The following is a 13,493-nucleotide window of genomic DNA, read 5'->3' on the forward strand; positions in this document are numbered from 1 at the left end:
AAGCCTTATTACTCTAGGGATATGGCTTCTTAAATTAAAACTCAGTGTAAAAACAAAAATTGCTAGAACCACTTTTGAGCACAAAGGAATTAGTGGGTTATGCAAGTCATTCACTATGAAAAATAGTACATAGTAAATAAATAACATATAATGGAGAGAAGTTTATAAGCATATTTTCTTGTATGAATAAACCAACTTAACTTTTTAGGATTGGGCAACAAAGAGATGAGGTGGGTAGTACTAAAGCCAACTGTAAACAGAAAGGGAGTAGGCAGGAGGACTCCTGTCTACCCAAGGTGAAGATCTGTGACAGAACCTTCATTAACACAGCTGTGACCTTTTTTTAAGGTTCGCTTGTCTCAGACCACTTCTCCCCTTCCAAGTCTTTCTGTGTGTTCAGCTACTGTTTACCTATAATTTCTGTTACTAACAAACTACATTGGTGGTTCTAAATTTATTTAGTTTATACTGTTACTGAAGAAACAGAATTGAGAGCCCCCAAGTAAGCTCCCAGTTCAATGCTGTGAGTACATTTTAACTTTCAAACAGCGTGGCTGCTTCTTGGATGGTGATAAATCTGACCAAACTGGGAAGAGTCCTGCTTCAAGTACTAGCGCGGAACTTGTGGAGGGAAAATGGCTTTTTTTCCCTTTGAACTCATCTGAGACATTCAGCACCTGAGAAACAGCCAGGTTGTTGTGAAGCTTAACTTTACTCCGTGTACCAATATTTTATCGTTTGAGTAAGAATGTGCTTAGTGATTTCACTGCTTGTCTGGTTTATAGCTATAACCAAATATGTGGTGTTGTGTTTAACCTAATAGGTTATTGCATAAACTCCAGGTGGCTTCTAGATGCTTAAATTCTGGAGGACAGCAGGAAGCAAAGTACACTTTTTCTGATTATAATACTCTGAGGGCTGGTCTACACTACGGGGGGAAATCGATCTTAGATACGCAACTTCAGCTACGTGAATAACGTAGCTGAAGTCGAATATCTAAGATCGGATTACTCACCTGTCCTCACCGCGTGGGATCGAGGTCCGCGGCTCTCCCTGTCGATTCCGCAACTCCGTTGGGGTTGGTGGAGTTCCGGAATCGATATAAGCGCATTCAGGGATCGATATATCGCATCTAGATGAGACGCAATATATCGATCCCCGAGCAGTCGATTTTAACCCGCCGATACAGCAGGTCGTCTAGACATAGCCTGAGAGAATGGGCTAAAACTAGGTAACAGCCAATTTCAAAGGAGTATTAAACTTTGTAAATTCATGCAGGGAGGACTGATCGGGGAGGAATAAAATATGCAACTATGTGAAAAAGCACTCAAGGCTTATCTAGATTTACAGCGCAGCAGTGGCAGTGTTACACCGGTGAAGGTAGTGAAGATGTTGCCTACGCTGAAGGGAGAGCTTCTCCCATTGGTGAAGGTACTCCACCTCCCTGAGAGGCAGTAGCTATGTCCACAGGAAAAGTTCTCCTGTTAACATAACTGGTGTTTGGGTTGGTATAACTATCACTCAGCAGTGTGAATAAATCACAGCACTGAGCAATGTAGTTGTACTAACATACGTTGGTAGTGTAGACCAAGACTTGGAAGGAGATTGCTTATTGTGGAAGGAAATTAAAATCTTTTGACAAGAACAAAAGAACTGATTTCCCTGCCTACCAATGTTAATCTGAAAAACATGCATTTTCAACTGACTCAGTTTTGATTGCTTTCTAATAAAATCTCAGTTAAGACCAGCGGAATTGAATTGTGGTGTGTGTTAGTTGGGACAAGAGCTGCTGGCCTTTCCTGGAAATAAAGACCTTCTTTTCCACCATTAGGGAAGTGAAGGTTCACTTTCTTTGTCAGGCAGGGGAACTGTGGGTGCCCTCCCCAGCATATACAGTAAGGGATCCCATGTAGGCTGGTGGGTACATGAAGAAATCCATTAGACCTAAGGAATACTGTGCAAGGATATAAAATGTGACACCTTGGCCTGGCTCTTATATAACAGCAAAGTCAGGGAAACTAGTTACAACACTTATCTCCTGATACATTACAGTTTGAAATACGAATGGCACCAAATCCCAGTTTTTTCCTCTAAATACTAGATAACACTGCTTTCCTGGTCCAGGGTTTCTACCTTGGTCCATAACCACATAAAAACCCTGGATCAGGAAAACTGTGTTATCTAGTATTTAGAGGGGAAAACTGGGATTTGGGTCACCTGGGTTCTATAATATGCTTAGCCACCTCATTGTAAAGCATTTTGAGGCCTTTTGACAAAAAGCAATTACATGAATGCCAACCAAGTATTAAGTGTTCCAGTCTGTATGCAAATATTTATAGGACCCTTCTTATTTCTCTGTCCTCACTGGTATTCAAAACAATTTGTAGTTTAATATCCTTAACTTCCATAATGATCAGGGAATTTTGTAAAGTAAGACTAGGGGTGAAATTTTAAAAGAACTTGAATGATGTAGGCTTCTGAGCCCTATTTTCAAAAGTGACTTTGGCACATACAAACTTGAGGGTCATTGAAAGTATTAGTAAATGGATATCATTTAAAACAAATAAAAGGAAGTTCTTCACATAGTGCACAGTCAACTTGTGGAACTCCTTGCCTGAGGAGGTTGTGAAGGCTAGGACTATAACAGCGTTTAAAAGAGAACTGGATAAATTCATGATGGTTAAGTCCATAAATGGCTGTTAGCCAGGATGGGTAAGGAATGGTGTCCCTAGCCTCTGTTTGTCAGAGGATGGAGATGGATGGCAGGAAAGTGATCACTTGACCATTGCCTGTTTAGGTTCATTCCCTCTGGGGCACCTGGCATTGGCCACTGTTGGTAGACAGGATACTGGACTAGATGGACCTTTGGTCTGACCCGGTACGACCATTCTTATGTAGGATCACTTCTCCGATTTTCAAACTAAAATTTTCAGATCTGACTAGATTAATAGTTAATTTGTTAAATACTTTATATATAGTGTTTAGTTCATGGGTGAGTTAATACTGCTGTAAGAATGTTTTTCATACTTTGACTTTTATACATTCAAATCTGCAACTTTCATGTTAATTTATCTCGGAATTTTTGCATATTATGAAACTTTTATTGCTATGAACACTAAGTGTCTGAGCAACGGTAAGTCATTACATACTCAACAGTCAATAAATGTACAGGTCTAGCTAATTTCTTCTTTATTAATTCAATTCCATATGATGATTCACTTATATGGAATAACGGCATTTGAATAATTAGTTCCTTCAACCAGGTGCCTCATAACATCAGTTGAGACATGCAGTAATCATCCCCAAATGTATTGCCTGTGGTTTTATTGATTAGATTAAAATTGAGTTAGGAGGAGTATGTCCACTTAAGTACATAGAATTAGTTACCTGAAAAAATCTCCTGCATCATTTATTAATAAGTAGCATGACTAACTTTGTTACACATTTGAAAAAACAGACTGCTAGCCACTCCATGATCACACTACTTGAGTACTGTCAAGTAGTGTAAAAATAAAACTTTTCTGACCCACTATTGTATTTTAATATATTAAACTAGTAGTTGAAATATTTCCTAGATAGCTGCTTTAATTTGTTTCTTGATGGAAGGATGGAAAGGTGGTAGTGATTGTTGTTGATTAGACATACCTTTTATACAAAATTTTATTAAGGTTCCATCTCTTTGCTCAGTCTACTTCCTTATACCTGTAGAGAAGTTGTTCCACTTTTTTCATCTGTTAGATTAGAATGGACCACCTCAGAGTCATTACAAGTATGAATGAGCAACCTTAATTCCTCTCCAGTTTATACTGCTTGAATGGAATTAAGTTCCACTTGCAGAATCTTTATTGCTGATGGTCGCACACCAAGAAAGAACTCAGCTTGACTTAATTCCAGGCTGAATTTGGAGGACTGGCAGTTAAGAAAAATATCCTTATTTGTAAATAGAGCAGATTTGTCTGGAGTCATTAAGGGATAACTATGAAAGTATGCAGTGACACGGTCATTTTTGGAGTGCAAGTAACTGCACTTCATGCAAGTTATACTTAAGAATACCTATGCCACCAGACTCTGATTCTACTTTTCCTTCAAACTCTAGACTCACTGTGATTATGCAGCTTCCTCCTTATGCTGGATGTGTTCCCACAATCATTAGTGAGAGAATATTGATACTCTGTTCCAAGATTCTGAATTTTCTTCTGACAAACCATTTTGATTTTTAAAATAATCTAAAAGTAATAGTTATCAAAATAAAACTAATTGTAAACATACTTAATTTTCTGTTTCCAAAATTAAGGATTTGAATAATTTCTATATTGTGATTAAAAAAAATTCAGAACTAGCATATAAATTGTGCGTCTGAGAGCACAAAATGTTTTTACTATTGCATGTCAAACAGTTTTTCCTTTGCCTCCATTGCAGTTTAGATATAGTTCACTGACTGCTATTAGTGACTGCAGTGGTCTGTTATCTATGCTTTCTACTAAGAGCTGTTTTTCCTGCTAAACAGCAGTTGTCTGAGGGACAAGATTGACCCTAGAAGCAAATAACCCTGCAGACTTGAATTGAGCTTCCCCAGGAACCTTGCCTAAACCTAACCCAACCTAACCTTGCTCTAACCTAGAGCATATTGTGGAATCAGGTCAGTGACTCAGATGAGCCCACCTTTTTTGGCACTTCTACAGCTGATCTCCACACAGACCTTCACTGGATATGTCAAAACTGCAATGTAAGCCCAGGGTTTCTGGGACTCAAGTTCTCTGGCCCGTGTTAGGAAACCCTGGTCTTGAGCATCTCCATTATATTTTAACTCTATGTTAAGGATTTTCTAAAATGTGCTAGAACCTGCAATGCACAGGCCTGAGTCAAAGTAACCATATCCCAGAGTTCCTAGACCTCTCCCCTTCCCCACCAACATGTGGCTGCTCTAGTCCTAGGACCATAGGGCATTGTGGAAAACTGTACTGTCTGCCCTTCATGTTACCAGAAGGCAGCTTGATTTGTAAAAGGCTTGATCGGTCGCTCTGCATTGCAAACCTAGGAGTCACTGACAGGGTGCTTGCAGATCATTGATCTGAAAAGAATGAGTCAAGAGGGGCTGCGTCTACACTGCAGAGCAATAGGGCCAATGTTCCCTCTAATTTTTTCCATCCATGTATGGAATAAATTTTCTTATGTGCACTGAGGTATGTGCACCACTAGTAGAAACAAAAAACCTAGATATAATATATAATTTTTAAAAGTTACCATAGGGATAATTACTCCAGCCAGGACAGGTTAGGGATTTTAGAACTCACTACTCAAAGAATTAAACGTAAGTGTAAGCGAAATAAAAATTACAAAATGCATAGATCAGTCTAAACACTAAAATAACATTTTGGAAGAATAAAATTACAGAGAATATATGTGCATTGCAAGAAGTACCAACTAGTAACAACAACAGTAATACAAGTACACCTCTACCTTGATAAAACGTGACCTGATATAACACACATTCGTCTATAATGCGGTAAAGCAGTGCTCAGGAGAGAGGGGCTGTGCATTCCAGTGGATCATAGCAAGTTCGATATAGTGCGGTTTCACCTATAACACAGTAAGATTTTTTGGCTCCCAAGGACAGCTTTATATCAAAGTAAAAGTGTATATTTTGGGAGGTGAGTGAAACAGAGACTGTGTGTGTGTGTGTGTGTGTGTGTGAGAAAGAGAGAGAGAGACTGACTGTGTGAGGTGGCTTCTGGGGATATCTCAGAAACAGTGCACTGTCTCTTTAAGAAAGGCACTCACCTGAGAGCCACTCACCTGTTCAGACTGCAGCAGCTCTGAGTCCTGAGCCAGGCTGTCCCCTCTGCCCTGCTCTGCGTAGGCGGGAGGGATAGCTCAGTGGTTTGAGCATTGTCCTGTTAAACCCAGGGTTGTGAGTTCAGTCCTTGAAGGGGCCATTTAGGGGTCTGGGGCAAAAATCTGGCTGGGGATTGGTCCTGCTTTGAGCAGGGGGTTGTACTATATGACCTCTTGAGGTCCCTTCCAACCCTGACATTCTATGACCTAAATCCTCTGCGGGGGACAGGGACACCCTCACATCAGTACTTCCCCCCACCTCCTGCTCTGCACAGCCAGCAGGAGGGTCCCAGGAGCAGCTTCAGGACAAAGCAATGTGAGGGGAGGAGCGCCTGAACACATGCTGCTAGCTGTGCACACTCTATCAGCTGGGCAGCATTTAAATCTCTCCTGTGCGGCCGCCAAGCACACAGCTTACAGGGAACAAAGAATAGAGCTCACATCCTGGGTTCTGGCTTAACTTGACCTCAGACCATCCCGCCCTGCAAGACCCTGGTTCCAAACCTTGGACAACTGCAGTATAGACACAAGGGGGAGTTAGCCTTGAGCTTTGGCTCAAGCACAGACTTATATTGAAGTGTAAACATACTCACTGAGGACTTCCAATCTACTTTATCCATTGCTGTCCAGCCAGCTTCACTCTAACAGTGTAGTTTTAATTACTACCTCAGTCTGCAGTCTCCTTAGAAATCAGGCTTGTTGAGAAGGCCAATCTGAAATAACATTTAACTTTCATATCAGCAGATTTAATCACTCATTTTAATATAAAATCCATTAATATGACAAGAAAATCCCAGCACCATGCCTGTGAAAAGATAGTGTTTTTAAGGAAATTATTCGGAAACTGTGCATTGTTCGTTGTAACTTCTATGATTTTATAAAACTTACAATACAGTATTTATTGCCAGCAACAGTTTACTCCAAAGCCAACAGTACATCATGATTAGCTGTCAGTGAGAAAAAGGATTGGACAACAAAGAGATGAGGTGGGTAGTACTAAAGCCAACTGTAAGCAGAAAGGGAGTAGGCAGGAGGACTCCCATCTACCCAATGTGAAGATCTGTGACAGAACCTTCATTAACACAGCTGTGACCTTTTCAAAGTAACGAAGTAGCATCTGTGATATCGACTCGCTAGTGTTCTTAGTATAATATTATGAAAATCATTGCTGCATACGCTTCATACTTGGTTTAAATATTTATTCTTGCTATGTATTGCAGTAGCATATATGATCCCAGATCAGGACCCCTTATATGCATCAAAAAAAAGATTTTCTTTTGTGAAAATTTACAGTCCTAAATTTGAACTGAGACACAACAGGTAGATATAGTGTAGTTGTGGGGAGAACCAATATAAAACTAATATAACTCTATGGGATTTTGCTGCACAAGTACTTAAAAAAGATAGTATATTTCTTTCAAGAATATTTTGATCCTTTGAGACTAAATATGAATTATTTTTTACTGAAGATATGGGAAGCCAAATGGGCAGTCCTTTTCAGCTAAACCACAACTATGTGTACCCTGGGGTCCTGTAAATTTTATATAAAATTTGATCATTCCTCTTTTAGTTCCATTAACCTCTTTGCTTCACTTTTAGGACCCTTCATGGCTTAACTCTTCCCCCTCTTGTATATGGTATGGAGCCACCAGTACCCATCATTGCTCCACCAATGATGCTTGCCTTCATTGCCAGTTAGTCAAATTATCCAGAAAACACCTACATACTTTCATGCTGCCCCTTTTGCATGAGAGGAATTGCCATAAAAATCCTCAAAGCCACTACATTATGCTCCTCCACATTGTACTCCTGGGGAAATTCTGCACTACTGCACACGTGCAGAATTCATGTCCCCCGCAGATTTTTTTTTCTCTGCAGAAAATACATTCTGTCGGAGAGGAGCTGCAGTTATGATTTTTGCCCACCAAGGGCTGCTGTGGCACCAGAACAGAGGGCAGCCAGCTCAGTGGCCATAGTAGCCAGCAGCTGATAGGGAAGAGGAGAGGCTGCATTCCTCATAGCACCCTGTCCATTAGGCCAGGTGAGGAGGCACAGGATACTCAGGGGACGGACAGAGAGCAGGGTATACAGGGGTCACATAGACTGGGGTTCAGAAGGGCTTATGGGGGGCTTAATGGGAGTGGGAGTGCAGAGACACCAAGAACAGGGGGAGTGGGGGTACAGGGACACATGGGGATGGCGGGAGGTGGGTGCAGGCACACATGGGGACAGAGGCAGAGGTGCCTGACTGAATGGGAGAGGCTAGGGATCTGCATGGTGGAGGCTTCCCAACAATCCCTTTCCCCCACCCACTCCAAAAAACTGTTCCATACTTCTCCCACCCACATGCAACAACCCTCAAGGTTCACACCCAGGCTTCTTCCCAGCAATTACTTCCCTCTCCCTCAGCTCCTCTGTTAACTCTCTTTTCCCCCAAGCCTTTGCACTGCTTCTGAGGGGTGCAGGGAATACGATTCTATATTGTAGTTTAAATGAATTATTATTCAAAGTTCTGTATTAATATGCCTACTAATGAATCTATTTGTCAAAAACATTTCCTGAATCTTTTTTGTTGTCAGTATTGTTACAGACATACTTGTTGACAAGTATTTTGAAATAAATGACCAAAATAATTGAAACTGGCATGATTACATTGTTGTTTTCACAAATAAATTTGCAGAATTTTAAAATATTGTGGGCAGAATTTTTAATTTTTTGGTGCAGAATTCCCCCAGGAGTAACATTAATCTCTTCTGTGATGCCTAGAAAACATTTGACAATGGCCAGGCAGTTCTTAAGCTGTGATCACAGTACACTTGTAATTTTCTCACTGTTACCTAGTCCTGCCCCTTCATCTTTATGTAAGTTTATAGAGACTGGGAAGGTGGTCTTGGGTCTGTTTGGGGCGGGGTTTTTGGCATCAGGGAGAGGAGGCTAGCACAGTTGGGCTAGGATCTCTAGGCACTACTACAATGTAAATAATTTCAATAATAATTAAATTTAGGATTTTTTCCTGTGGTTGATCAGCAAACTGAATGACTGGTGTAATTTGGAATATCTGGGATTATAGGCAAGTATTACTGGCATACTTACTTCTGTTGTATGGCAATGGATGCAACCAGAAGAATTAAAGTAAGGGCTTGTCTATGCTGAGGTTTTTGTAACAGCATTGAGAACCTCAATATAGTTGCACTGATGCAAACCCCCAGTGTAAACAGTGATTTATGCAGGTGTGGAAAGTACACTAAGATGTACCACAGCAAGCTACTGCTTACTTTCATGTGTCTGCATAATGGTGTGCATCCCTGCTGCAAAAAACTCCAGTGTGGGTAATCCAGAAGACTAAATATTATTTGTTTTCTCGTGCCAAAAGAGTACTCCTGATTAGACAGAAGAGTGATGCAATCTCATCAAATATCAGAGGGGTAGCCATATTAGTCCGGATCTGTAAAAAGCGAGAGAGAGTCCTGTGGCACCTTATAGACTAACAGACATAAGAATCAGACTGATTCTCGCCTGCATATTTAAACCTGCCTCTGGAAATTTCCACTACATGTGTCTGACAAAGTGGGTATTCACCCACAAAAGCTTATGCTTCAATACATCTGTTAGTCTATAAAGTGCCACAGGACTCTTTGTCACTTTTTACTATCCCATCAAAGATTCTTGTGTAGAAATGACTGGACATTTCACAAAGAGCCAATTATAGGATTAATGAATTCACACATGTATGAAAGCAATGCATTAGTTTTGTTAAAAGAAATTAGTCCAAGAGATTTCTAAGGGTTCTCTGGTAGGTTGATTGGAGAAGCTGGTAAGCCTGATACTCTCAGTTCTTCCCTTTCTGGTTTTGCCTTTATTTTCCTTTTTATCAGTTTTCATGCAGCTAGACATAGGTATGTCAGACTGTTGAATATAACGATTCCTTTCACTGAAAACTGATCTAAAGGGGAAAAAGTGTTAATAAGGACATTTGTTTAAATAATTCTTTCACCAAACTTTTTTATTGTGAAGAACAATGAGTTACTCCTATTCAAACACATAAATGATATAAACACACAAATGATATTCAGTTGACTCTAATGGTAATCCCGATTTTTAGTTATTCCGTTGATAAATTTTATAGTTTATTTGTATTTTATTCTGTTTTCTATTTACACTGTCTTATTTTATCTATCTCAAAAACAAAAACTTTAATAAAAATACTGAAAATAAGAGACAGGGCACTAACGCATTTGTGCTATTGATAAGATATGATAGTCCTCACTAGATACCTCTACCCCGTTTGCCCCCAAATTCATGGCTTACAGAATGCATTTAGTCAGATTCTAGATTTTCATTACCTTCCCATATTTACACTTGTGGGTGACATCTACCTACCTTTCTGTTTCTCAATTTTTCTTGTATTCTGTGTGCATCATTTTTTCTAGTAAAATGGGTATACTAATGACATGTTTGTATTGACCCAATAGCTAGAGATGATTGCCATGGAAAATCCTGCAGACCTGAAGAAGCAGTTATACGTGGAATTTGAAGGAGAGCAAGGGGTAGATGAAGGAGGTGTTTCCAAAGAGTTTTTTCAACTGGTTGTGGAGGAAATTTTCAACCCTGATATTGGTATGCAATTTAATAACTCCCTCATCTCTATGAAGTGCATGTACACACTTTCTCCCCATATCTACTTCCTAATTATAGGTACTCTTTTTCTGAGGGTCCTGTGTATCCCTTGTTAAGCTAAAAGGGCATCTGATTCAGTTTGAGATCCTGCATCTGACAGAGCCACCATCCCAAGGACAACTGGAATGACTGCAATACTTTTTGCCACAAGTGAATGTTACCACTTATACATTTAGATCACTGACAAGTAACGCAATATTTTTATTTTTACCCGCTTCTGAAAATTTGAATCTAAACCTCCTCTCGGCTTTCCCCTTGGCTTCAAGTTTTGCTTCTAGGGCTAGTAATCAAACCTGAGAAATAAAAATATCTCTTACCAAGTGTCCAAGGCAAAGCTGTATAAAGTGGTGGGTTTTTTTTCAAGTTTTAAAAAATGGCAATATGAAAAAGAGTTAACTCTGTTCTCAAGTAGTGATGCTGATTTAAATTTTGGTTGAAAGTTTAGAAATACTGTCAAATGCAAATCAATTACAAACAAAATTTAGCAGTTGTTTCTGGTATTACACCTGTTCCTGAGTTCCCCTACCAGTTTTTGTGGTTTAGCAATCACATTTTCCTTGTGTGTGGGTTTTTTTAAATGTTTTTTCTGTCCTGTTCTCCCTTCACTTTCCACTGCTGTGTGAAAGAGCCACTCAGATAAGAGAACTGACTAAAGGGAATACAATGAAACCAATGATACACAGTTCTATGCCAGAAACATAAAATAAACTTGAAAAAAGTCTCTAGTTTCTTACAATTATAACTTTTTAAAAATTCAGACAGGTAATGATTTATCAAATTGACCATTCCCCTTTAAAATTGAGTATAACAGAAGGACATCGTTATGTAGGGATGAGGAGGAGGAAGAAATGTTAAAGGGATACTTTGGTCCAGTTTGTCCCCAAATTTAGTCTTTTAGAAAAAAGCTTATACAAAACTTAAAAGATCCCTAGAGACTTTCCCAAAATCTTCTAAAAATTGTAATCAAAATAATTTGTGCTGTAACAGGAGAATATTTGGGTAATGAGTCATTGCATCATTGTGCTACAGTATAAGAACTTGAAAGTGAAATTGAATAGAAACAAACGTGAAATTGGCTAGTCTGTTTTCATTGGCAAAGGTCAGAATAATGAAATATGTAGACAACATAAATAGAAAATAAAAGTTTGAGTGCTTTCAGTTCACTATTATAGTGCATAATGTAGTAAAGGAATTAAAATTTCTTCTTCGAGTGCTTGCTCATATCCATTCCAGTAGGTGTGCGCGCGCCGCGTGCAAGTTCGTCGGAGACTTTTACCCTAGCAACACTCGGTGGGCCAGCAGGGCGCCCCCTGGAGTGGCGCCGCTATGGCGCCTGATATATACCCTTGCCGGCCCAACCGCTCCTCAGTTCTTCTTACCGCCTGTGTCGGTCGTTGGAACTGTGGAGCGCAGGCTACCTGTTTCTCCACATCCTAGCGATTCTCTTGACTCTATTTGTAAATTCTGTATATAGTGAATTAGTTAGTAGATAAGTATTAGTTTTTATAGTTACTTAGAAGGGATCGGGCCTTATCCCCGTCCCCTACCCCGGTACCGGGCTCATGCCTGATCACCGGGCTTTAAACCGTGTGCGGCCTGCCGTCGGCCTGTGCCCACAGGCGACCCGCACGATTCTTGTCTGAAGTGTTCTGGCGAGTTCCCACTTAACAGACAAGTGCAAAATCTGTAAGGCATTTAAGCCTCGTACCAAGAAAGAGCGGCAACGTTCGCCTGAAGCAGTTGCTGATGGAGGCAGCTCTAAACATCCACCGTCCTCGGCACCGTCCGCGCACCGGGGCACAAGCGCCTCCTCTGGCACCGCGCTGCACGCCCTCAGACAAGACGCCGTCCCACAGGTCTCTGGCACCAGCTTCTGGTCGGGCACCGCTCGCTGTCTCCGCAAAGCAAGAAGCGTAAGCCTTCTGCGGCCGCTATTTCCCAGCGCCGCAGTCCGAGCGCTTATCAAACCAGACCGCCCGGCACAAACTACATCTGCCGCAGCCTCGATGTCTGGTGCACCGTTGATTCCGGCCTCCGAAGAGCCGTCGAGTCCGGTGCCTATTAGCTCCCAGCACGTGCTGCGGTTGAGCTCATTGTGCCTTCAACCCCTGGAGACATTCTCCGCTGGCAAGGGACCTAATCGCGATGACGGAGCCCGAGCTGCCTCGACCCCCGGCACCGCCGGTGCGGGTCCCAAATCTCTGGCAAGCCGGCTCTCATGAGATCTCCCGGCACCGTGGGACCCGCCGTTTCAGGTCCAGATCCAGGTCCCGCAGACGTTCCCGGGTCTCGTCATCGCTCCCGCGACCGACAGTCCCTCGCAGTCCCGGTACCGTTCCCATAAACCCAGTATACGACATCCGGTACCGCTAAAAATAAACGTGAATCCCAACCCCCCCACCCGCCAGTCTGTCGGCATTTACCGAATTACTCTACAGACTCGCACGTATAAAACACTAAAATAAAAACCTCACGGAGGTCTCGGCAAACGTCACCGTCCAGGCAATACGGCACCGCTCCAGATCTCGGCACCGAATGTCGTGCAGCCGATCTCGGCATGCAGGCTCTCGGCACCGGTCGACCTCCCAGCACCGGCCTGGTCGTAGGTCCCGGTCACCTTCACGGCACCGGCGGGATTCCAGCACCGCTTCCCGGACCGCGCTGGGGACGATTCTGTTGGACTGTCACCGCCGTCGGGACCCATATCTCAGCAGCTCTCGCTCCACCATGGCTGTCCCGCCAACCGTCCATCTCTTCCATGCTGGACACTGCATCGTATGGGAGTCGGACAATCAAGGTCCCCATCAGTGGCCCTTTTGGACTCCGTGGCTTACCACCAGAGCCAAGGTAGCCACCATCCGCCGCCACGCTCTGTTTCCCTCCGACCACCGAGCACCGGAGTCCACGGCGAGCAGACCCCCTCCAGCAACCTTGGAGCATCTGCCTGCCCAGGCAATGCGGACCAACAGAGCAGCCCTCGG

At 42.1% G+C, this 13,493-nt stretch overlaps 1 protein-coding gene across 7 annotated transcripts in view; it reads left to right on the forward strand.

Moving 5' to 3' along the window:
• The window catches only part of UBE3A (ubiquitin protein ligase E3A), a 95,859-nt gene that overhangs the window by 67,168 nt on the left and 15,198 nt on the right, over positions 1-13,493 (forward strand). For all 7 annotated transcript variants that reach the window (XM_032805581.2, XM_032805590.2, XM_032805584.2 and 4 more), the window contains one exon: positions 10,308-10,452. In XM_032805581.2, coding sequence (XP_032661472.1) covers positions 10,308-10,452 — 145 coding nt within the window. The remainder of the gene's footprint in view (positions 1-10,307; positions 10,453-13,493) is intronic.

This window comes from Chelonoidis abingdonii, chromosome 1, assembly GCF_003597395.2.
Source record: "Chelonoidis abingdonii isolate Lonesome George chromosome 1, CheloAbing_2.0, whole genome shotgun sequence".
Lineage (NCBI taxonomy): Eukaryota > Metazoa > Chordata > Testudines > Testudinidae > Chelonoidis > Chelonoidis abingdonii.